At 44.7% G+C, this 21491-nt stretch overlaps 2 protein-coding genes across 5 annotated transcripts in view; one reads left to right on the top strand and one right to left on the bottom strand.

The window, feature by feature from the left end:
• IWS1 (interacts with SUPT6H, CTD assembly factor 1) overlaps nt 1–10129 on the top strand; it is an 18068-nt gene extending 7939 nt beyond the window's left edge. The window contains exons 4-15 of one of the 2 annotated variants that reach the window (XM_071751693.1): nt 388–583; nt 824–881; nt 1223–1323; nt 2056–2206; nt 3681–3763; nt 4027–4156; nt 5378–5495; nt 6189–6300; nt 7072–7128; nt 7294–7405; nt 7924–8082; nt 9732–10129. In XM_071751693.1, coding sequence (XP_071607794.1) covers nt 388–583; nt 824–881; nt 1223–1323; nt 2056–2206; nt 3681–3763; nt 4027–4156; nt 5378–5495; nt 6189–6300; nt 7072–7128; nt 7294–7405; nt 7924–8052 — 1247 coding nt within the window. In that variant the 3' untranslated portion in view covers nt 8053–8082; nt 9732–10129. The remainder of the gene's footprint in view (nt 1–387; nt 584–823; nt 882–1222; nt 1324–2055; nt 2207–3680; nt 3764–4026; nt 4157–5377; nt 5496–6188; nt 6301–7071; nt 7129–7293; nt 7406–7923; nt 8083–9731) is intronic. The other variant, XM_071751692.1, reaches the window with a different exon arrangement.
• On the bottom strand, nt 8757–21491 carry LOC139799596 (coagulation factor IX-like). Of its 3 annotated transcripts, none has more exons than XM_071751694.1 (9): nt 21301–21491; nt 20534–20653; nt 18823–18983; nt 18264–18288; nt 18053–18166; nt 17233–17367; nt 15869–16494; nt 14148–14265; nt 8757–13066 (listed from the first exon to the last, which is right to left on the bottom strand). In XM_071751694.1, the coding sequence occupies exons 2-9, from the start codon at nt 20610–20612 to the stop codon at nt 12489–12491; spliced, it is 1836 nt and encodes a 611-aa protein (XP_071607795.1). In that variant the 5' UTR covers nt 20613–20653; nt 21301–21491; the 3' UTR covers nt 8757–12488. The 3 variants fall into 3 exon arrangements, with proteins under 3 accessions (XP_071607795.1, XP_071607796.1, XP_071607797.1); XM_071751695.1 differs by having other exon boundaries at nt 21216–21308; XM_071751696.1 differs by lacking the exon at nt 21301–21491 and adding an exon at nt 20746–20919.

Below are 21491 nucleotides of genomic sequence, written 5' to 3'. Positions count from 1 at the left end.
GACTGCAGTGTTTTCACTTCATTCCTGCATATGTTGTCACGTTGATTATTCTCATTAGTAATTTCTCTATTGTTATTTCTCTAGGAATTTTTCCCCTGGTTTGTGTGTTGGGTGGGTTTTTTTTTTTCATATACTGGGGGCGAGAGTCAGTTCTGAATTTACAGGGTTTTATTGATACATGTGATGTATGGAAGCTTCAGTTACTGATTGAATAAAAGAGATTTTAGAATAGTTTGGTTTTTTTTTAAGAAATGGCAGTGGTTTTTTGTAGGAAATCCAGTCAGCTTCCTTCTTGTCCAAATTGAATTTGGGACAGTTACCAGTTAGGGAACACCAGTTGTCACCTCTGTTACTGGGACATACAATAATGCTCCTTTCTCTTGGCAGCTGCAAAAAAAGTAAGAATCCTTTCTGATGTTGAAGAGTCAGATAGTGATGCTGCTTCAGAGAAATCTGACAAAAGGAAGAAAAGTATTGTATCAGATAGTGAGGAAGAAGAAGAAGAAAGAAAAGAGAGTGCTGGGAAGAAAAAAGAAGAAAAAGATCTATTTGGCAGTGACAGTGAATCTGGAAATGAACAAGAGTAAGTGCTTCTGAGAATATAAATTCTTCCAGGGTTGCAGATGGTGAGACTCATCATGAATGGAGAATGGATGGTTGCAAACCAGAGAATGAGAGTCCACCTTCATTGGTGTGAAGAGGAAAGTTGGTAGTAGATGGCAGAATGAAAGGTGGCTCTTCACACAGTAATTAGAAATTTTGCAAAAAATGCACTTCTCACAGTTGCAGCCTAAGTAGATAAATGTTACTGTTACCTTCACAGGAACCTGATTGCAGATATATTTGGAGAGTCTGGTGATGAAGAAGAAGAGGAGTTTACAGTAAGTGTTACTGCAGATGCTGCTTTTTTTTTTTTTCCCACTTGCTAGATTTAACCATGGGAAGGGGCTTGAGAATGACTCTTTGGGTTTGAACTCAGGGTATGCTGTATAAGAAGGAAGGTTGGTGTCTGCTGGACTCACTGACATAATCTTTGATTTAAATAACACAGATCTTTTGTTGGGAGTGTGATTAGTGTCAAAAGTCTCAGGTGGAATTAGGAAGTCTTTTTTCTTCCTTCTAGAACCTCTGCAGACTTCTGTAAAGCTTTTCAAGTATCAGTGGCAGGTGCTTGTGTAGATGCTCAATCCATATGCTGATTTGTACCATCTTTACCTATCAGGGGTTTAACCAGGAAGATTTGGAGGAAGAGAAAGGTGATGCAGACATGAAGGAGACAGCAGATGAATCAGACTCTGATGATAACATCAAAAGAGGGAAGCAGTAAGTCAGTGTGTTACCTGCTCCTGTGTTAGCAGCAAATGCAAGGCTTGATGAAGGGGCTTCTCCAAAGGCTGACCAGCCTCTTCTTTTAGAAGGGCTTGGGACTGTGTCATCAGGAAGTGTTCTCACAAACTACAACTCTCAGCTTGCAGCAGGGATTTGGCAGTGCTGAGCAGGTTACCTCTGCTGCTGCTTCAGGGAAAAGCATTTCATGGTTTGCATCAGAATTAGTGAAAATTGTATCCAGCAAGCATCTAACTGCTTTTAGCAGCTCAGCACTGGAGTGATGAGTGTGCTTGTTAACCCTTGCCTTACCCCCAGTGAGCAGGAGCTCACTGCTGGTGTGAGGGGTAAGGAGGATTTCACCTCATCAGACAGTCACTAGCACGTGCAGTACTTGGCTCTTTGTTCTTGACAAGAACCCATTTCTAAACTGCTTGAAATGACAGCACCATTACCACATGAAATGATGGGAGAGCAACAAAAGGGGTAAGGTGGGGTATGTGATCAGCATGGATGGATGGATACAGGAAGGATAACCCTGTGCTAGTTCCCAGTTTGTGTACTGGAGATAACTGATCCATCTTACAGGGACATGGAGACATAATGCTTGTAGATTTATTGGAAAATTTCTGATAGGTTATGCTACCAAAATACCACCTTTTAGGCAATAATTTTCTAAGAACAGCCCTCTGCTGACCATCAGCAAAACTCTCTCCTCTTGGATTTCAGCATGGACTTCATGTCAGATTTTGACATGATGCTGCAGAGGAAGAAGAGCATGAGCGGCAAGCGGAGGCGAAACCGTGATGGTGGAACCTTTATTAGTGATGCAGATGATGTGGTCAGTGCTATGATTGTGAAGATGAACGAAGCAGCTGAGGTGAGGTTCCAAAGGCTCCAAAGACACCTGAAAATTCAGTTCCGTTCTCTGGCAAAATTTTGAGATCAGTAGAGTCAGAGAAATATGGCTAGGGAGGAGTAATCTGTGTGCTACAGAAAGCCTCCAGTATCTAAATAGCTGATGAAATGTTATTTTGCTATTCTGAATTAAAAACATTTTTTGCCTTGAAATTTGGAGAAAATAACGTATCCTTTTACAGATTTAATATTAGTTAACTTGCTAAACTTTAAAAAAAAGGGATGAAGAAGTGTCCTGTAAACCACAGAAGTATATCACACCCTAAGAAAGGACGAGGATTTCACCTCATCAGACAGTGACTGGCATGTGTAGTACTTTGCTCTTTGTTCTTGACAAGAACCCATTTCTAAACTGCTTGAAATGGCAGCACCATTACCATATGAAATGATGGTAGAGCAAGAAAACGATGGGAAGTTCTGCCCTGGCAGACTGCCTTCTTGGAGGAGTCCTGTTTAATGTGTTACTGTGCAAGGTTTGTTGGGGTCTTGCCTTTTTTCAGGTATCTTGTTGGAGTAGCAATCAAATGAAGCAACAACACTGCAAAACTAACTGGGGGAATGTAGAGAACTTCAGAAGGAAGAGTTCTAAATATCAAGAAAAGGATCCTCCTGAGAGCAAGATAAGAAGGATAATGTGCTTGGGGAGGAATGGGAGAGTGAGATAGTGATCTAGGAGGCAACTGAGACTTCCTTGGTCTTGAAAGAAAGTCTGTCTTGGACAAGATGATAGCCAAACTAAGCTGTGGTTTAGCTTCAGTGTCTTGGTGTCTTCAGTTCTCTAACATGTGCCTGTCAAACTGTCTGAGGAGTGCAGAGGGGAAGAAGGGCATCAGAAGATTCTCCTCCCTCACCATAAAAAGGCATTGTGCAGAAAGCATCTGCACAGCAGGACAGAAATCTGCTGATTGTGATGGGCCCAGATACTGAACTGACTTGGTGGCTTTGTCACTCTAAAACCCACACTTGGTTTTAACACATGATGCACATTTGTGTGCTCCTGTGTTACTTGTACCACACTTCATTCTAAGCCTCTAGGTAATCCAGTTACATTCTTAGCTGAAGCAAATACACATTTTTCTCAATCCCCATTATTTAGGTTAACTGTTTTTCTGTTGGTCAGGTGAGATTTTACTAACAAAGTTTCTGCAGACCTCCAATTCATTGCAATCAACCTTAATTGTGAAGTAGAAAAAAAAAAAGCAACAAATAACCTCTAAATCTTTGGAGAAAATCCTAATGTGATGCTTTTAAGGGTGCTTTTATAAGAGAAGTCATCATATAATGTGCTTTGGGGCTGCAGGGAGATGAAGCAGGGCACAAAGTTAGTGTAATCCTGCCAAAGTTGCACTAATTTTCTTCCCATAAATGTTGTAAAGGGTGAAATTTGTTGATTTCTTCTTTTGATTAATTTGCACTGATTCTGCAACTCCCTACAGGAGGATCGACAGCTGAATACACAGAAGAAACCAGCTCTAAAAAAATTAACTTTGCTGCCAACTGTAGTTATGCATCTTAAAAAGTGAGTTGTTGTTCTCCCAATTAATTGTGGGAGTATTGGGGACACCTCTTGGGGAGTAGTGGGAATTCAGTCGATTTCATGAGTGACATTACAGTTTTCTTTCTTCTAAGTAAATGCTGCAGCTAGATGGCCTCAAAACCCTCAAATTTGGGATTTTACCTGCTAATTTAACACAAAACAAACTCAAGAGCACTGTTGTGAACATCACATCTTAAGATTTCGGTGTCATATATGACTTTGTGGCTTCTCTTCTAACTTCCTAGGCAAGACCTCAAAGAAACTTTCATTGATAGTGGTGTTATGTCTGCCATCAAAGAGTGGCTTTCTCCTCTTCCAGACAGAAGTCTGCCAGCACTAAAGATACGAGAGGAACTTCTGAAGATCCTGCAAGAGGTTTGAAACACTTTTAACTACATTTGTCTCATGGTTTCTCCATGGTTCTCCAGTCAGGTGCTTTAGGAAAACATTTGGTGATAAATACACTAGAGCTGCTAACCATGGACCATGCAGTGAAATACATGGGGAAGCAAACTGCAGAATAGATGTGTGTGTGTGTGTGTTTGTTCTGAGAAATTGCATCATGGTAACGAGTTGTATATTGTAGAATAAATGGCTGAATAAAATTTGGCTAGGGATCTTCAGGCACTTAATTGTTGTTACAGAAATTTTGCCCATTTTCACAACAATCTCTGCTAGCAGCAGGCCAGGAGACATTTCTGAGAGTGTCAGATGAACTACAGACAAGAAGTTCTCTTCCCTCTCCCAGGGAGTTATGTGCTATGGCTAAATTGCTAAACTGCTTAGTTGCCTATTTTCCCTTCTTCTCAGTGGCTCATACATTGTAATTTGTCTGTGAAGTGTTCATAATACAAGCATGGCAAAGGCTTGGTGGTGAAGTAGAATTTTTTCTTTCAGCACCACTAGCTGGCTTTGACTGAAGCTCTGGAAGTGTTTTTCCTTGATAAGAATTTGCAAGATTTCTGCCTAAATTAAACTACGCTGCCTTCAGCATAAAACAAAAAACTATGTGTTTCAGGCTTATATGCAAAGTTTAGTGAAGAGTAGAGTCATTTGCCATGTATCCCTGATTTTTTATTTTTTTTTTTTTCCCTCTCTCATGGTCCTGTCTCTGTTCTAGCCCATCCACTCGTGTGGTGCACTGGAAAGCCCAGTGCAGCCTTTGTGTTTGGAACTAAGCTGATTATTTAAATGCTTTTCCCACACAGTCACACGTGGTGACCCTGCTTTGTCAGGGGGGGTTGGACTAGATGATCTTTCAAGGTCCCTTCAAGCCCATAATTCTGTGTGACTCTGTATATACAGATTCTCTATGAAATTAATGCTTTGAAGGCACTTACTCAGTTCTTGGGTAGTACAAGCAAAAGAACATTTGGAATAAAGAGTTTTGGAAAATAACTTAATGTTGAGTATAAAAACCTGAGAGTGTTAAAGCAGATCTGTAGGTTTTGGTGTTTGATACTTGAACCAATTCATAGTGGGGTAGTGAAAAATGCCAGTGTTTTCAAGCTTATTTTGAAGGTGGGTTGTGGTCATCTTTGCAAAGTTCATTAACACCATTTCTTGCTATTTTCTGACTTTTCCTTGACCCTGCAGCTGCCCAGTGTAAGCCAAGAGACCCTGAAGCACAGTGGCATTGGACGAGCTGTGATGTACCTCTACAAACACCCCAAAGAGTCAAGACCTAACAAGGATATGGCAGGGAAGCTGATCAGTATGTAAACCTCCCTTTGCCTTGCATCATGGAGATTTCAGGGTTGATTTAATTTCTGCCTCAGTCTTTTTGTTTCATGTTTTTTGCTATTGGCTGTTTCACTGCTTTGTTTGTAGAGCTCCTAACAAATGCTGTTACATTACCTTCTGCATGTGCCTATTCCTGTTTCTTTTGCTCTTGTTCTAACCCAGAGATGGCATTTGCCCAGATTCTGCCCTGGACCTCGTGTCTGTGCTATAGAGGCAGGAGGGTGCTTCCAGGAGACTCTTTGTTCCATGGACTCAAGAGAGATCTTGTATGACTGAAGGTTTAGTGCTTTAGCTGTAGGCCACATGTTGCACATTCTACTCTGAATCACTGCAGACTGATGAAAAACTTGTTAGCATTTTTAGGAACTATTTTGCTTACTTCTTAAATTCCCTGTGGTGAGCAGGAGTTTCTGGCATTAAATTTTCTCAGTGCTGAGAGAGATCCTAAAAGCATAACAGCAAGAGAGTTTATAGATGAAAGCTCTTTCTTGCTGTCCACAAGCAAGATTTTCCTGAAATATTAAGAGCTTAAAAATCATTTGATTGGTTCAAAGGAAGCATAAATACATGCTGTAAACTTTGAAAGCCATATTTGGTAACCAGAACAGTTGGAAATGCACTTGAGAGGCTTGGCCTTTTTTAACTCATTTTCTTTTTTTAATAGATGAATGGTCTCGACCCATCTTTGGCCTTACCTCAAACTACAAAGGCATGACAAGAGAAGAGAGGGAGCAGCGAGATTTGGAACAGATGCCTCAGAGAAGGAGGTTGAGCAGGTAGGAGTAGCAGGCATAAAATCCTTCTTTCTTTCCAAGGCACTGTCAAGAAAAACAAGGCCAATGGCATCCTGGCCTGGCTCAGGAACAGCGTGGCCAGCAGGTCCAGGGAAGGGATTCTGCCCCTGTGCTCAGCCCTGGGGAGGCCACAGCTTGAGTCCTGTGTCCAGTTCTGGGCCCCTCAGCTCAGGAAGGAGATTGAGGTGCTGGAGCAGGTCCAGAGAAGAGCAAGGAGGCTGGGAAGGGATCCAGCACAAGTCCTGTGAGGTGAGGCTGAGGGAGCTGGGGGTGTTGAGGCTGGAGAAGAGGAGGCTCAGGGGAGACCTCATCACTCTCTACACCTCCCTGAAAGGAGGTTGGAGCCAGGGGGGGGTCGGGCTCTTTTCCCAGGCAACTCTCAGCAAGAGGGCACAAGAGGTCTCAAGTTGTGCCAGGGGAGGTTTAGGTTGGACATTAGAAAGAATTTATTTCTGGAGAGGGTGATCAGGCATTGGAATGGGCTGCCCAGGGAAGGGGTGGATTCTCCATCCCTGGAGCTATTTCAAAAGAGCCTGGATGTGGCACTCAGTGCCATGGGCTGGGAACCACGGGGGGAGTGGATCAAGGGTTGGACTTGATGATCTCTGAGGTCCCTTCCAACCCAGCCAATTCTATGATTCTATGATTAAAGGAAATAATAACTTAATCTTTACCATACTTGATGTTCTTTTAAAATGATTATCTGTGTATATCCACCTGATGTTATACTAAAAAGTTTCCTTTTTCTTGCAGCTCTGGTGGTCAGACTCCCCGCAGGGACCTGGAGAAAGTGTTAACTGGAGAGGAAAAGTAGGTTGGATTATTTTTACTTTTTTATCTTGATTAGAAAAACCTATTTCACTGACACTAACAATACACAATTTGCTTCGAGGTTTGAGAGGCAGAACATGGTATGTTGCTTGTACTTCTTTCTGTGTCAGGCTGTCTCTAAGGGACACATCCTCTTCTCTGCAGGGCTCTCAGGCCTGGGGACCCTGGGTTCTGTGCCCGTGCAAGGGTGCCCATGCCCTCCAACAAGGACTATGTGGTCAGGCCCAAGTGGAATGTGGAGATGGAGTCATCCCGGGTAAGTGCTGCAGCCTCTCCTACTGACTGAACCTGAGCTCTCTCCCACAAAGCCCTTTTCCATGGTAATGCTTTTAATTGACTCTGCTAATTGCAGCAGAGAGTAAGTTCTGCTGCCTTAAGCTCATTGGATACTGTTCCTTTTCTAACCAAAATGAGATTTTTCATGTGACTTTTTCTAGAGTATCTCTAGGGTGAGAATGTAATCACAGGCCTCTTGCTTTAGAGTGCTTTGAACTAAAGCTGAGCGAGTGTGTCCAGATATTTTTCTACCTCTCCCAATTTTATATCATGTTCTGCTGATAATATTCCAGTTTTCTCCAACTTTGAGGATTTGCTTAACATTAACAACTTCAGTAGAGGCCTTTGCTTTGCTTTATTTGGTTCATCCATGTATCTTGTACAGTTGAATTTAAAAGCTGACTACATGGCGGGATACGTGTAGATGGAGAAGTGATAATTGCTGTGCTTTCTGCTGTTCTCTCTCCTTCTGTGCATTAATTGAGATGTTGTTTCTAGCCCGGGACTATTAAGAGAGGTATTAGTCGCTTGGAAAAACACAAGAGACGGTTTGCTGAACAGAAACGACTCAGCAAAGTGCATCGGGCCATCAAGTTCAGCATTGAAGGCAACAGGATGCCCCTGTAGCCATGGCACTGCCTTCCCCAGGGCTGAGAGGTATCCCTTGAGGGAGGGGTGAACAGTGCATGTGCTTCAGCTGTTTGTTGGCAGTTTGCACATAGAGGAAAGGAGTGTCTGCACCCTAACTTAAAACTTGGAAAACTCCTCGTATTTTCTCATGTCTGTACTGTGACTTAAAAAAGGAAGTTGTGCAGGAAAAAATGGGTTGGAGGACATAACATCTGCCACGATACCCACCTCAGCAGCTTTAGGGTACCCAGATGATAGGCATTAAATGAAAAATACCTGTACTCAGAAATGGTAACACCTCTGGGTTTGAATGCTGTTCTGACTTGATTGAGGTCTCTGTTTACCTGAACTGATACACAGGATTTCTTTGCCCTCAGTGTATGACCTCATGTCACTGATTACCAGCATCTCTGGCTTTTGTTTTGCTGGTATGAAGCAAGGTATTTTTCCCACCTACTCTTTCAGAAAAGTTGAGTGATGTGAGACTTTGGAGAGGGTTGCCAGGAGGCAGAGAGTGAGATCTCCACCAACTTGGGGGAGGAGAATTCCCTGCTGTGAATGCTTGGGGGGAATTATGACAATTTCTGGTCTGCATTTTGGTTCTGTGAGCAGGGCTCCACAAACTGGCAGTGGTAGAAAGAGGCTAGCACAAATGGTACATAACTGTTGAGTTTAAACTTCATATTTATTTGTTTAAAAAAAAAAAAATCTATATTTTTTTAAAGATAACTGTGAAATTCCAGATATAATTTCAATGCCTAGTGAATAGTTTTATGAATAAAGTTTATTCAAAATCAGCGTCAGGAGCGCCTTCCTCAGTGATGGGAACAAGAGGTTCAGTTTCTAATAGATGTTTTTTTGTCAGATATTTTGTCAGTAGCACGTTCTGGGGTATCTCTGTTTTTCCCAGACTGAAAGGATTTCTGTCTCCAAAATTTTTGTCTTTTATAGTTTCTGCTGTCTAGTTAGGGGAAATAGCTTTTTAGGAAGTAATGGATATGCATTGGAAGGCCTTGCTCTTTGTCTTCTGTGGCATTTCTTTACAGAATCACTGTATTTATTCTGTGGAATATTGCTCTGTGGTGACACTGCTGTGTCATCTGTTTTTCATTTGCAGTTAAAATAGAGATGAAATGCAGTAATTCTTCTATTAACTTGTCTGGTCAGCTTAGGCATTTCTTTTGCTTCACCCTTTTTGCTACACCCCTGTTTTTCCCAATAATCTCTTGCTTTAGAAGTACTAATCAGTGACCTTTAAAATAAATAGTGGTTTGGAATTACACTGTCACCTCAGTCCCCTTCAGTGACTGTGTGTTTGCATCTCTGCACGTGTGACACTGTAGTGCAGTGTGTTTCTGACCCAAACCTCCACCCAGGAGAGACAAAGCTGTTCCAAACTCTACACTCATGAACAACTAACACAGTTACTAATCCCTGTAACAGGAAGGCTTTACTCTTAGTGAGCATGACTGTCCCCCACACACAGGGGGAAGATATTGGGAACCATTTTCTCTCCTCTGTGGGGAGAGGATTCCTTCAGGCCTGCACTCACACAGCCAGCTGGAACCAGTGGCCTCATCAGCTCCTTGCAGATTTAGCCTTGCATGCACCACTTTTCTTGAACCTCTGGGACGTCTGCTTTTTTTCAGTGGTAATTATTAGTTTTATTTTTTAAGTTCCAGGGGACCTCTAAGAAAGGGGTGAGTCGACTGGACAAACAGATGCGGAAATTCACAGATATCAGGAAAAAAAGCAGATCGGCCCATGCAGTGAAAATCAGCATTGAGGGCAATAAGATGCCTTTGTGACCCTTCACAGAATGCCCCATGAGCTCTGCTGTAAGAGAATACACACATAGACTCTTTGGAGACCTTTAAATTTTTTAACAGCTTGTTTGGGTTTTTTAGTGAATCTTGAAGTTGTTGGTTCAGGTTCTGATACGTTGTCTGAGGACTGAATATGGGGACTTCTTTCTCCTGATTGTATTTAAACTTGTTCTATTGTGTCCTTTGTACAGATCACGTATTTGTTGTATTGCAACACTTTAGACAATAAAACATCTCTGTTTTTTTGGGGGGCTGTCTGTTGATTGCTGGAGGGAATGTATGTGTACACCGTGTGGAAGAGCTATTAATGGTTGATTTACTGTCTACCTTTGTCCATTTCCTCTTTATTCAGTGCTTTATTAACTAGCTGCTCTGTCTTCAGAGATCTTGTTTTTTATCAGAAATACTGACCCTGTTCCACTCAAATGGATTTAACTTTTCATGCAAGTTGAAGAGCCCAGCAGACCAACCAGTATAAATTCCAGTGGCTTTCAGCTAAAACGAGTGCAGTAAGACACACAGCCTGCAGGATGTCACTGCTGCTGATCCTCCATGCAAAGGGCAGAGTGCTCAGTGGTGACTGCTACTGGAGAACAACAGGCTGCAGCTGAAGGGTGTTCCTGTGACATGCAATACCATAGATGATTTTTAAAGTAAGCCAGATTTTGGAATCCAGGTTAGTGAGACTGCTCAGGAAAACCAAATACCAGACTGCTGGTTGCATCTTTTTTGGGTGCTTTAAGCAGCACTTCGGTTGGCTGTGTGGAGCCTTTGTTCCAGGGCTTGATCCTGCTGGGACTTTAGAGCTGGAGGCCATGTACTTTGTTTTATTTTGCTTTGGTATTTGGGTAGCTTATGTGTGTGTTGCTCTGTGGGCCACTGGTGCCTTTCAGAAAGGGCAATTCTGCCAGTGGTAAGGAGAAAGTTCATGTCTCTGTGTTAGGGGCATAATGCTGCTATTTCTTTGTGGTGCTACAGAAAAAGAGCAGAGCAACACTGTGTGCCTGTGCTGCTTTACCTCTACCTCTGGACACAATTTTGTCTGCTGAGCTTGCCCAGATGAGAACTCTCTTCCTTGCGTGGGTAACTGGCAGATGGGATTTGAGTAAGAAAGTCACCCTCATTCCAGAGGAGCACAGCCTGGTTGCTGTGAGGTCTTTTGTAATACCTCAGTACTCTTGAGGCTGGAAGCTTGGTGTTGGCACCTGCTGGCACTGGTGATGGAGAGAATGCAAGAAGATGGACAGGCACCTTAAGTACCCTCCTGTGAGACCAAGGGGGCTGGCAGCACACTGCAGTTGTGTGTGGGGACAAGAATGGGGCAGGTGCTGAAGGAGATGCCTGCAGTGGACGGGGCTGAAGAAACTGCTGGTGAGACTACCCCACCTCCTCCTGCCAGGTAAGCTTATGACATGGTGACATGGCAACTGACTCGGGTTTGTTACCATGCTGTGAGTTTCAAGTGTGTGTGGTTTGGTTTTTTTTTTTCCCCCCATTTTCCATTAATTTACTGAAAGACAGGGAATTCCTTACTGCCATATTCACAGGTGTGACTGTGAAAAATAAGTGTACAGTGTAGAGTGGTGCACACCCAGGTGAGTTAGGATGGCCTTTGCCTCCCATGCCCCCAACTTTTTAGTTCTGGTACCGTGGTCTTGTAACCCAGTAATGGGGGGGACTGTGAGCTATTTGTAAATCCTGAGATAATTTCCTTAAAGTACTGCCCCTGGTCATGTGCAGGCCTACCACAGTTTCCTGTTCTCTGAGGTAACCAGACCCAGTCCTTTTCCTTGTGCCATGGTGATAATGGACTTCTGCAAGGCTTGGAACTAAGCTGAGGAAGAGAATCATTCATCAGTGTGAGTGATGTTTTTGTTTTGTTTTTTAAATTAAAGTTTAACACTGAATTGTAAGAAAGGTCACAATCAAAAGGCCTTTTGACTTGAGTTGCACAGCCCTGTTAATTGCAGCAGAAAGGTGATGGTACAGTGAAGGCAGTGGAGGTTCTCAGAAGGGGATAAAGGGCTGGGATTGCTCCTGTTGCAGAGCTGTCTCAGGACCATCCTGCTCTTGCCCCACAGCCCCCAGCAATCCAGTTCTTGGAAGTCAACCATACCTTGTGTGTTTCTCCAGCCACGGCCAGGTGGGTTCCCTCTCAGAGGGTTTGGCCAGTGCTGTTCTAATAACATGGTTCTGTGCAGACACTTATTTTGTATCAGAAAAATTGTATTTATTCTCTGCCATGCCTGAGGTAACAGTGACAAACCCTGATACGCTGCCATGTCCAGCACAGGGTTTCATAGCTATAAGGTAGACACCACTGCCAGAAATGTACTTTTCTCCAAAAAAAACCCAAACACAACAGCCTACCCTTTCTCATAGAATTTATGTTTAGAAAGGCTGTAGTGTGGTCTCCTTTGTTGTTTGCAGAATACTTTATTCCACCGAGTTTATTCAAGTATTACTGAGTAAAATAATTTAATATTTGTGGTAACCAGAGTTGGATATCTGGAAGGTTTCCATTTTACACCATCAGCGACAGGAACTGCACCGTGCCTTAGGCTGAAACAATGTACTAACAGCTTTGTTACAGTTTTAAAGAGGGCATTAGGAAAAGTTAATGGTAAAGTTTTCTGAATCTGCTACACTTTCGACCACCTCTTTAATCCACGCCATGTAGTTGGAAACTCTCGTATAGACCCCGTATTTCCCTTCTTCAGCACAGCCCTCGCCCCAACTTACGACCCCCAGGAGAAACCAAGTGTTGTGGTAGGAGACCGCGAAGGGGCCCCCACTGTCCCCTTTGCAGGCGTCGGCAGCCAGGGAGCCGTATCCCGCACAGAACATGTTGTCCGTGACCAGCCTGCGGGTGGAGCTCTGGCACCTCTGCAGGCTGACGATGGGCAGCTGGGTCTGCATCAGGAACCGCAGGGCGGATCCTCTTTCGTGGGTGGCACCCCATCCGCTCACCCTCCCGATCCGACCCTCCTCGGAGAGCAGCTTGGCCAGGGCGGGACTGGGCAGGCAGATGGGGATGATGTACTGGTTAAATGTAACATCCGCGCTCAAGTAAAGCAAAGCGATGTCACTGTTGTAGTCACTGGGATCGTAGTGTGGGTGTGTCCAGCTCCGGGCAACACCGATCTTCTGTTCCTTCAGTTCTCGCCGGTACTTATCAAAGTCTCCTGCAGTCAGGACAGGTTACAAGGTTAAAGCAGTCTGAACAGCCTTCAGGGCGTTCCCTTTAGGGTCCCGCATGGGGGATAAGCACACTGAACAGATCTAGATGGGATGTTAGGAAAGTGTTCTGTGTCATGAGGGTGGTGGAAAAACGGAGCAGGTTGTCCAGGGAGGTGGTTGAGATGTTCATGGTGAGGCTCAACAAGTCTCTCAGCAGCCTGATGTAGTTGAGGGTGTCCCTGCTTACTGCAGCAGGGGGGAGGGGGAGGTTTTTGGACTAGGTGTCCTTTGGAGGTCCCTTCCAACCCAAATTATTCTGTAATTCAATGAATCAATGCTTTGGCCTTTTGTCCTGAGGAGGCACAGTACCCACACACATCATGCTCTGCCAGTAATGCCTTACACTGAAGCAGTCATCCTGCACATCAAGCTTACCTGTGTACCTTTGAGAGCAACACAGTTGCTGATGGGATGAGCAGATCCTTACAGAGATGATGGTTCCAGGGTAGGGCTTTTACCATAAACAGTGTCAATGCTTTATAGTAGCTGCTGTATTTTGTACAGTTTGAGCTTTGTGTGTTCCCCCCCTCAGGAGCGTTGATGCAGCTGTAAGGCTGAATTGTTTCCTGTCAGTTACCCAGGGCTCTGTTCTCTTTACCCCTCTTCTGTCTCTTTTCTGGAGGCTTCAGGCACAAACTTGTGTTTATTTGCAGCATTCCTGCTGCAAAGTTCCAGTTGCTGTGGCTGCCAGCACACGCAGGGGAGAGAGGTGGTCTGCTCAGAGCAGCTACTGGCACTGAGAAGCTCAGAGCAGCAGGAGACTGATCTTAAGGCTGAAGACAAACAAAACTGACTCGAGAGCAGCCCCTCACCTACAGGGATCCTCCTTCCTTCTGAGGTGGGCCTGGAGATTTGCTCAGTCTGTACCTTCTTCATGAAAACAAAAGGGACCGGCTGGAGCCCCTCTGCACTTAACTTTTGCCAAGAAGATGAAGCATTCTGTAAATCCAAGTGGGCTTGGACGTGTCTGTGTTCCTGTACAGTGCAGCCCCCCCCTGTTGGTACCACCCCCCCAGCTGTACTCACCTACAGTAACGTGGTGGGGTCTGATGAGATCCAGGCAGTGAGCAGCCGTGACCACCCAGCGACTGCTGATCAAACTCCCACCACAGAACCCAACATCTCTGCTGTTCCGGATCAAAACCTGTACAAAAGATGAGGAGGGACTTGTCCCAGGGCTGTGTCAGCTCTGTGTCAACAGTAACACACAGTGTGTTTCACTGGTAGGCAGGCAAAAAAAGAAAGAGGTGTTGTCTACATGAGCAGGGGATAGGAAAGTGGTTTTCACTTTCCCAGTTGTCAAGTGGGGGTGCAGGTTCAGAGTTATTATTCCTTTTATTGGAAATAAAATTTGAAACAATCTACAGAGTAGAAAAGGGAGAAGCAAAAACACTCTTAGGCTGCTCTATGTTTGCTGCTTGTCTTGTCTATTCAAAATTAGAAAATCCATTAATGCTTCAGCAGCTCCTCAATTCAACCCCTCCCTGAATGTGTAATTTCATGTGTTAAATTTTGCTACTCTGCAGCTTCACTGAAGTTCATCATCAGACCATGGACACAGCTCTGACACTGTCTGTCTGCCCCTCCTACCTTGGTCTAATTCCTGGAGTCATCGTGTTTTTACAGAAGCCATTTTGACTTAATTCTGTTCTAGAATTAAAAATTCAGAATCCAATGCTAGAACAAAACGTTACCTGAAGAACAGGAAAGGGTTTGCAAAGCAGTTTAAAAAATTTATATATATAAAAATGACAATATTTAATTACTAATTGCCTGATGTAATGAAAATTTTTAACTTTCTTCATGGTCACACTGTATTTCAAGATGAAACTGTACAGCTTGGGCAGCATCCAGGCTACATTCTTTTTTTTTTTTTTTTGCAACCCCAAATGGAAAGCAAGTACAGTTCCTCCTAGCAGTGTATAAGGTGGCAGAAAGCCATGTGAGTTACTGGGAATGACACTGCACAGGGACTGTTGTAGCTCCACACCTGCTCAGCCTGCTATTTTTCCACATGTAAAATAGCTCCTGATGTGTGGAATGAGAAAATGTTTTTGTGTGGCAGGCATAAAACAGGCTAACAGTAACCTGACCCTTTTTAAATCAGTCTCAACTTTCTCTTTACAAGCCCTGACACTGTAGCATTACACTAATGAAACAGACAATATAAGTGAAAATTTATAACAAATTAGAACAGGCACACACAAAAAAAAAAAACCACAAAAACAAAAAACTGCCTCAACCCCACATTAAAAGACCAAGGTAATGGAAATAAAAGAATGACTTCAGGGAGGTTTCTTTACTTGTCACACATGTTCAGGTTTGAGCCCTCTCAGCTTTATTTTCCTTGCTGTACAAGTACAAAATGCTGATCACTCTAATGACTCTTACCTCGTCATAGAAAAAATTGTGGGGAACATATCAACAGCCACTCCAGAAATTGCCAGGAGCTCAGCTTTTCACCAAGAATATCTAGAAACAAAGAACCTCAATACCAGAGCAGATCAGGCAGATGTAGAAAAGGGAGAAAGCATTAAGCCGAGATCACAGCTGTACAGATCTAAAAGAAGGGAGGATGATAAAGAAGGCAACCAAGACAAAAAGACGTGCAGAAGTCTGAGAAGTTCATGTGGCTCTATTGCTCTTGACCTGAAAAAAAACTTTGTAATGGCTTGATGAATTCTGGACCCACTGGTGATGAAGGAAGTGGTGTGGTATATATGGCCAGACCAGAAGAAAAGTCTTACCTGCCAGGGGCAATGTCCACGATGACACAGAGTTCCTCCTGTTATCCTGGAGTTACTGTGCTCTGAAGTCAAGTTGGTTCTTGTCTGAGTCAACAGAGCTGTATCTGAACCATTTCCCCAGGTACTGCTCCCGTTGGTCTCTCTGGGCACGGTCTCCTCCTGGCTCTCCTCAGGTTGGTTTGGCCCAGCAGCATTTTTCAGCCTTTTCTCCTGCCTGGCAGCAGCTGTGGCCTCATTCTGCCAGGTGGGGCCCCAAGTGGGCTCCCTGCACGGTGCTGTCCCCTCCACAGCCACATTATGTGCAGGGATCCCCAGCCCAGCAGCATCCTCTCCCCTCAGCTCCTGGGTACCCGAGTCCACCGGTCCCTTGTTCCAGCTGCCAGCAGCTTCTGCCACCTCAGTCTCTTCAGCAGCACCCCCCGTGCACCTCCCTTGCCCAAGGACACCCCTTAAGGTCTCATTTGCCCTACGATCACTTTGTTCCAGCATGCTCTGTGTAGCTGTGCTCTCATTCCACTTGGCCACATCATCCTCATGCTTGCTCAGGCCCCTCGGGAGCTTTTCCTGCCCCAGCCTCTCCTCCTCCAATGCCTGCCTGGCTTTAATCAGTCCACATGGGAATTGTGCTGGTGGAAGGAAAGAGAGAAAGGAAAGTGTGGGATTAGGTGTGTGGTGGGGTGTCAAACACACCAGAAGCACTTTTTCTGTCCCAGAATGGCACTCGCTGCCTCCTTCTCCCTTCCCCAGTAACAACTCTGACATCTTGATGGCAACAACCTGCACCCCTGCCCATTCTGTCTGGAAATCTGGACACAAACCCAGCATGCAGCTCTGCCTTTCCTGACCCTCGGGCAACACTTACTTCTGGCTACTCCAAGGGCTCTCTTCAGGACAGAAACCAAGCCCAGGGCTCCTCCCAGACACCAGGCTTTAACACAACCTCTTCAAGACCCTTGTCCTGTCCCCTCCTAACACTGTTGATCCCAGTCTATGCTGCTGATCCCTGACTGCCCTGCTGCTCCTTCAGGCAGTACATGCTCATGAGCACAGGAGTTAAATGCATGGAAAAGCACAAACAGGAGACTAAAGAATCCCTTGCCAAAAAATTTCCCAACACAAGAGAAAGTTCTAGGTATGAAGAAGTCTCGGACTGCAAAATAAATTCTTGTGAGGACACACTGGATTAGGGGTGGCCATTTGAGAAGAACCTTCAAATGTAAAGCACACAAACAGAACATTATTTAGATCTTCTCCACGCAAGCTGCAGTAGCCACAGCACGTGTAGCTGCTTTTCTGCAGTGAGGAGGAGAGGACAGCACCTGCAAACCTTCACCTGCAGCATCTTGGAGCTGCCCAGGCCTTACCTGCTTGCACACATCTCTTCCCATCCTCATGCAGGGTGTAATCCCTGGCACAGGAACACACAACATGGAAGGAGCTGCTGCTGTCCTGGCAGTACTGCCAGCACCCCCCGTTCTTGTACCAGCACTCCAGCTTTTCTGCCAAGGGAAGACACAGGCACACACTTGGCTATTGCAGTGCACAGCTTCCAGCACTCATGTTGGATGAAGAGTGGGATAAAAGAGCTGCTGCAGTCTCACAGGGAAAAAGAAGGAGCTACCTCTTGCAGGTCCAGAAAGCCACGTGGTTTCCTAGCAAACCAGATGTGTTGCCTTAAGGCTGGTGATCACCTTTTTCTACCATTTTTTAATTTGAGTTCTAGGCCTGGAGAGCAGGGGCAAGAAAATACTGGCAAGGGCACACACTTGTGAACTTCTTTATCTCTCTGCACAGCCTCTCCTTGATATCAAGACACATTTAAAGTAAAAGGGCTTTTGGTGAGGGCCAAGTCTGTGAGAAATAGACTCGGTTTCTAATGCATTGTTACATTTAAAAAAACACACACACACAAAAACACCCCCCCCCCCATATTTAATTACTTTGCTGTAAAAAGAAAAGGTTGGCAAAAGCACTGTGGGAAAAAATAATTCTGATTCATAGTTTCCCCATCAGTTTGGATTTGCTGTCATTTCATGCCTGTCATATGCATGCAGTCCATGAACAACCTGCAGTGCAGGCAGCTTTGGCAGGAGTTACCAGACTTGCTCTCACTCTAAAGTGATAAAAAGAGGCAATTCCCTGACCTGTCTTGGGGCAGGATGAGAAGTGGCCACCTGTACTCACCCTTTTCACAGTTGTCTCCTCCAAATTTGGGGGGGCAGATGCAGAAGTAATTGTAGTGTCTTATTTTGCAGACTCCACCATTCTTACAGGGGTTTGTGCTACATGGATTCAAACCTGAGAAAGACACAGTGCAATGCCAGGGATGAAGAGCAGCCCGGCAGAAGTGACACAAGAAATATTTAAAAAAAAAAAAAATTATTTTTTTACCTACCTTTGTAATAGAACCAAAACTCCATCTGCCAAAAGAAATTACAAATGAAGAAACCCGTCACTAAATGGTCATGGCAGTTACTGAAGATAAAAGTTAGAAAAATGGTTTTTAAGGGTGCATGTGAATTAACATTTTGATTAGAATCACAAAATAGAGTCTCAGAGCAGATCTGATCACCAGTCACACCATGGGCCAGCCCATGTGCATAATAAACTGGGTTGTACTGGGATGCAGAATTAAACTGGAAGCTGAATGCTCTCAGGCCCTGGAAGCATATGGGATTTGGAGGTGTCCATCATGGGAGTGGCCTCTGAAGATGTCAGAATCACATTGCTGGATTGAGGCTCTCACAAAAATAACTTTGGGATACTTTCAAGGAATTGTGTTTAATGTTTACACAGCAAACTGAGCACTGGCTGACAGGGGAGATCTCATAGGTGCCCTGAGTGACCCCTCATCCCCAGGCACCCACCTCTCAGTCCCCACCGGCTGCCTTGGGAAGGGTTGTTCACAGCTCACACTTAACTCTCCTCTGTTTTCCTAAAGCAAAACTTCTCACCGTTTTCTCCTGGGAATGGAAGATCTCCTTAGCCTCCTCAAATGAACACTTTTCCTCGTTGCACTCTCTCTCCAAGTTCCCTGGACGAAACTCCTCTAGGAAATAGTTTGCACGTTTCTGGATTTTCAGCACCTCATGTGCTTCATCTTTGCTGATAAACACTAGAAAAAAAGAAATTGAAGGGTTGATACTGGATGACAGCAACTCTGAGTCACAACCTCTGCTTGCTTTCAGCCAAGTAACCAACACAAAGAGAGGGAGCAGGGATCTACAGGAACAGCCCAATGGAGAATTAATCAGTTTGTTTTCAAATGAAGGAACACCAGGGGTTTAGAGTTCCATTTAGTGGATCCAAAGCTCCGCTGGTGAGATTGCAGAGTAGTGTAGAATTTTATTTTTATTCCACAAGACTCCTGAATATTACAGTTCCTGTTTTGAAGGCTGGTTGTGTTTTTCTGCCCAACCATCTGGCTTCACAACATCTCTTAGCTGCCTGTCTGGGTGTACCTGGAATTCAGGCTGCAGGGTATTTGGCATCAGCTTTGTTAGATGCTCAGCCCTTGTGGATGTACTGACACCACATGCCACCCTTCCTCAGACAAGATGGAGGATTTTACTTCTGGGTTAAATGGGGGCTTGCTTCTTGTCTCAGGAATGGTGCTGCCAGCAGGAGAAGGGCAGGGATGGTGTCCCTGTGCTGGGCACTGGTGAGCAGCACCTCGAGTGCTGTGTTCAGTTCTGGGCCCCTCTCCACAAGAAAAACACGGAGCTGCTGGAGAGGGTTCAGAGAAGGGCAACCAAGCTGGGGAAGGGGCTGGAGAACAAGTCCTGTGAGAAGAGGGATTTGGGATTGTTTGGAAGAGGCTGAGAGGAGACTTTGTCACTCTCTACAACTCCCTGACAGGAGGCTGTAGGGAGGTGGGTGCTGGGCTCTTCCTCTCATGTGAACAATGACAGGAGCAGAGGAGATGGCCTGAAGTGGCACCAGAGCAGGTTTAGACTGGAGATGAGGAAGAATTTTTTCACTGAGACAGTAGTCAGGGGCTGGAATGGGCTGCTCAGGGAGGTGCTGGAGTCACCATCCCTGAAGGTGTTTAAAAACCATGTAGATGAGGCACTTCAGGCCATGCTCTGGTGGGATGGTGATTTGCTGGTGGTTTTTTTTGGGGGGAGGGACTGACAGTTGGATGTGGTGATCATGGAGGTCTTTTCCAACTGTGATAATTTATGTTTCTGCAATATCTTCAGAAACGTGGCCCTATATCTAAACCCAAATCCATCTGGTAGATTGAAAAACTGCTAATATGAAGCATTTTAAGAAGAAAGCTCCCTTTGTAATCCTGACGAGGATTACAAAGCCACACACTACTGGAAGCCACACAGCCAGAGACCTGCTCTGGAAGCCACAGAGACCTAACAGGTCTCTCTTCTGGTTGGGATTTAGGGTCCTAGAAAAGCCAAAACCCACTGACAACCCAGTTTTGGAGATGAACCATAAAGACACACATTTCTTTACAGTGGAGCCTAAGTGGGAAGTTAAGAAAGATTGATTTCTTTTGGAAATATATATATCAATATTCATTTTTTCTTATGCATTTCAGGAAGGGCTTCTTTAACCCAGAGGACTTTGTGATCAGAAAAGGAAAGCAGTTTCAGTTTAAATGCCAAGGATGCCACAGTTAATGTAGAAAGGTAATTCAAAGGTACCAACCTGAATATGAAAATGAGCAGCTGTTGTTGATGGGGCAGATCAGCAGGAGAAACACCACAAGTGGGGAGCTACTCTCCATTTTAGTGAGCACTGAGAGTACTCTGACTTACTGCTGACTTCCTTCAGAGGGAAAAGAAGGATGAAATTGGTAAATGGTCACAAAACCAACAACAGTGAGTAAGTGTCCTGGTCTGAGCCAGGATAAAACCAACTTTGTCACATTAAACTTTCACAGCTGGCTTGCAGAAGCAAGAGGACAAGAGACAGAGAAAGCCCCTTCTGCCTGGTTCATTTTGCTCTGATGCCACCACTTCCCCAAGCCACAGTGATGCTGCAGACTTCACCAGGAACCCCACAGTCACAGGGCAATGTGCAGAGACTGACCCAGCCCAGGATATGTCCTGGGCTCTGACCCAAAGCCCACAGAAGTAACAAAAAAGCTCTGGTGAGCAGGGGAGGGGTGACCAGGCCCACGGAGCCCAGGCCAGCCCCAGGCAATGGCCATGGGATGGTGCAGGGCCTGGCCAAGGGCTGAGCTGCTGGCTGTGGCTCATCAAGTCAGCCCCTGTGTGAAAACCCCACTCAGGAACCCACAGCCCCCACTGCACCCCTTACAGGACACAAACCTGTGTCCATATTACCTTCTTAGGCTAGAGAATTGACAGGATCTGACAGCACCTACCTCTTTGCTACCTGAATCATTGTTCCCAAAAACCACAGGACCCAGAATGTGTTCACTTGAGACAGAGCCATGCAATTTTACTCACCTTTTTTTCTTTTCTTTTTCTTTTGTTTTTTGGTGGTTTTTTTAGGTGAAGATGGCAGAGAGATTTGGATGTACACCAGGAACAGTCATGAGGTCAAGAGGCTGATCATTAACCAGCCACAAATATTGACAGAGGAGAGACAAGCTTCTGGAATCTATGAACCACACTTGCAATCCAAAATCAGCAGAAAA

The sequence above is a fragment of the Heliangelus exortis genome, chromosome 9, assembly GCF_036169615.1.
Source record: "Heliangelus exortis chromosome 9, bHelExo1.hap1, whole genome shotgun sequence".
Taxonomy (NCBI): Eukaryota; Metazoa; Chordata; class Aves; order Apodiformes; family Trochilidae; genus Heliangelus; species Heliangelus exortis.
The sequence above is the reverse complement of the archived record's forward strand: the minus strand, read 5'-3'. Positions and strand labels throughout refer to the sequence as shown.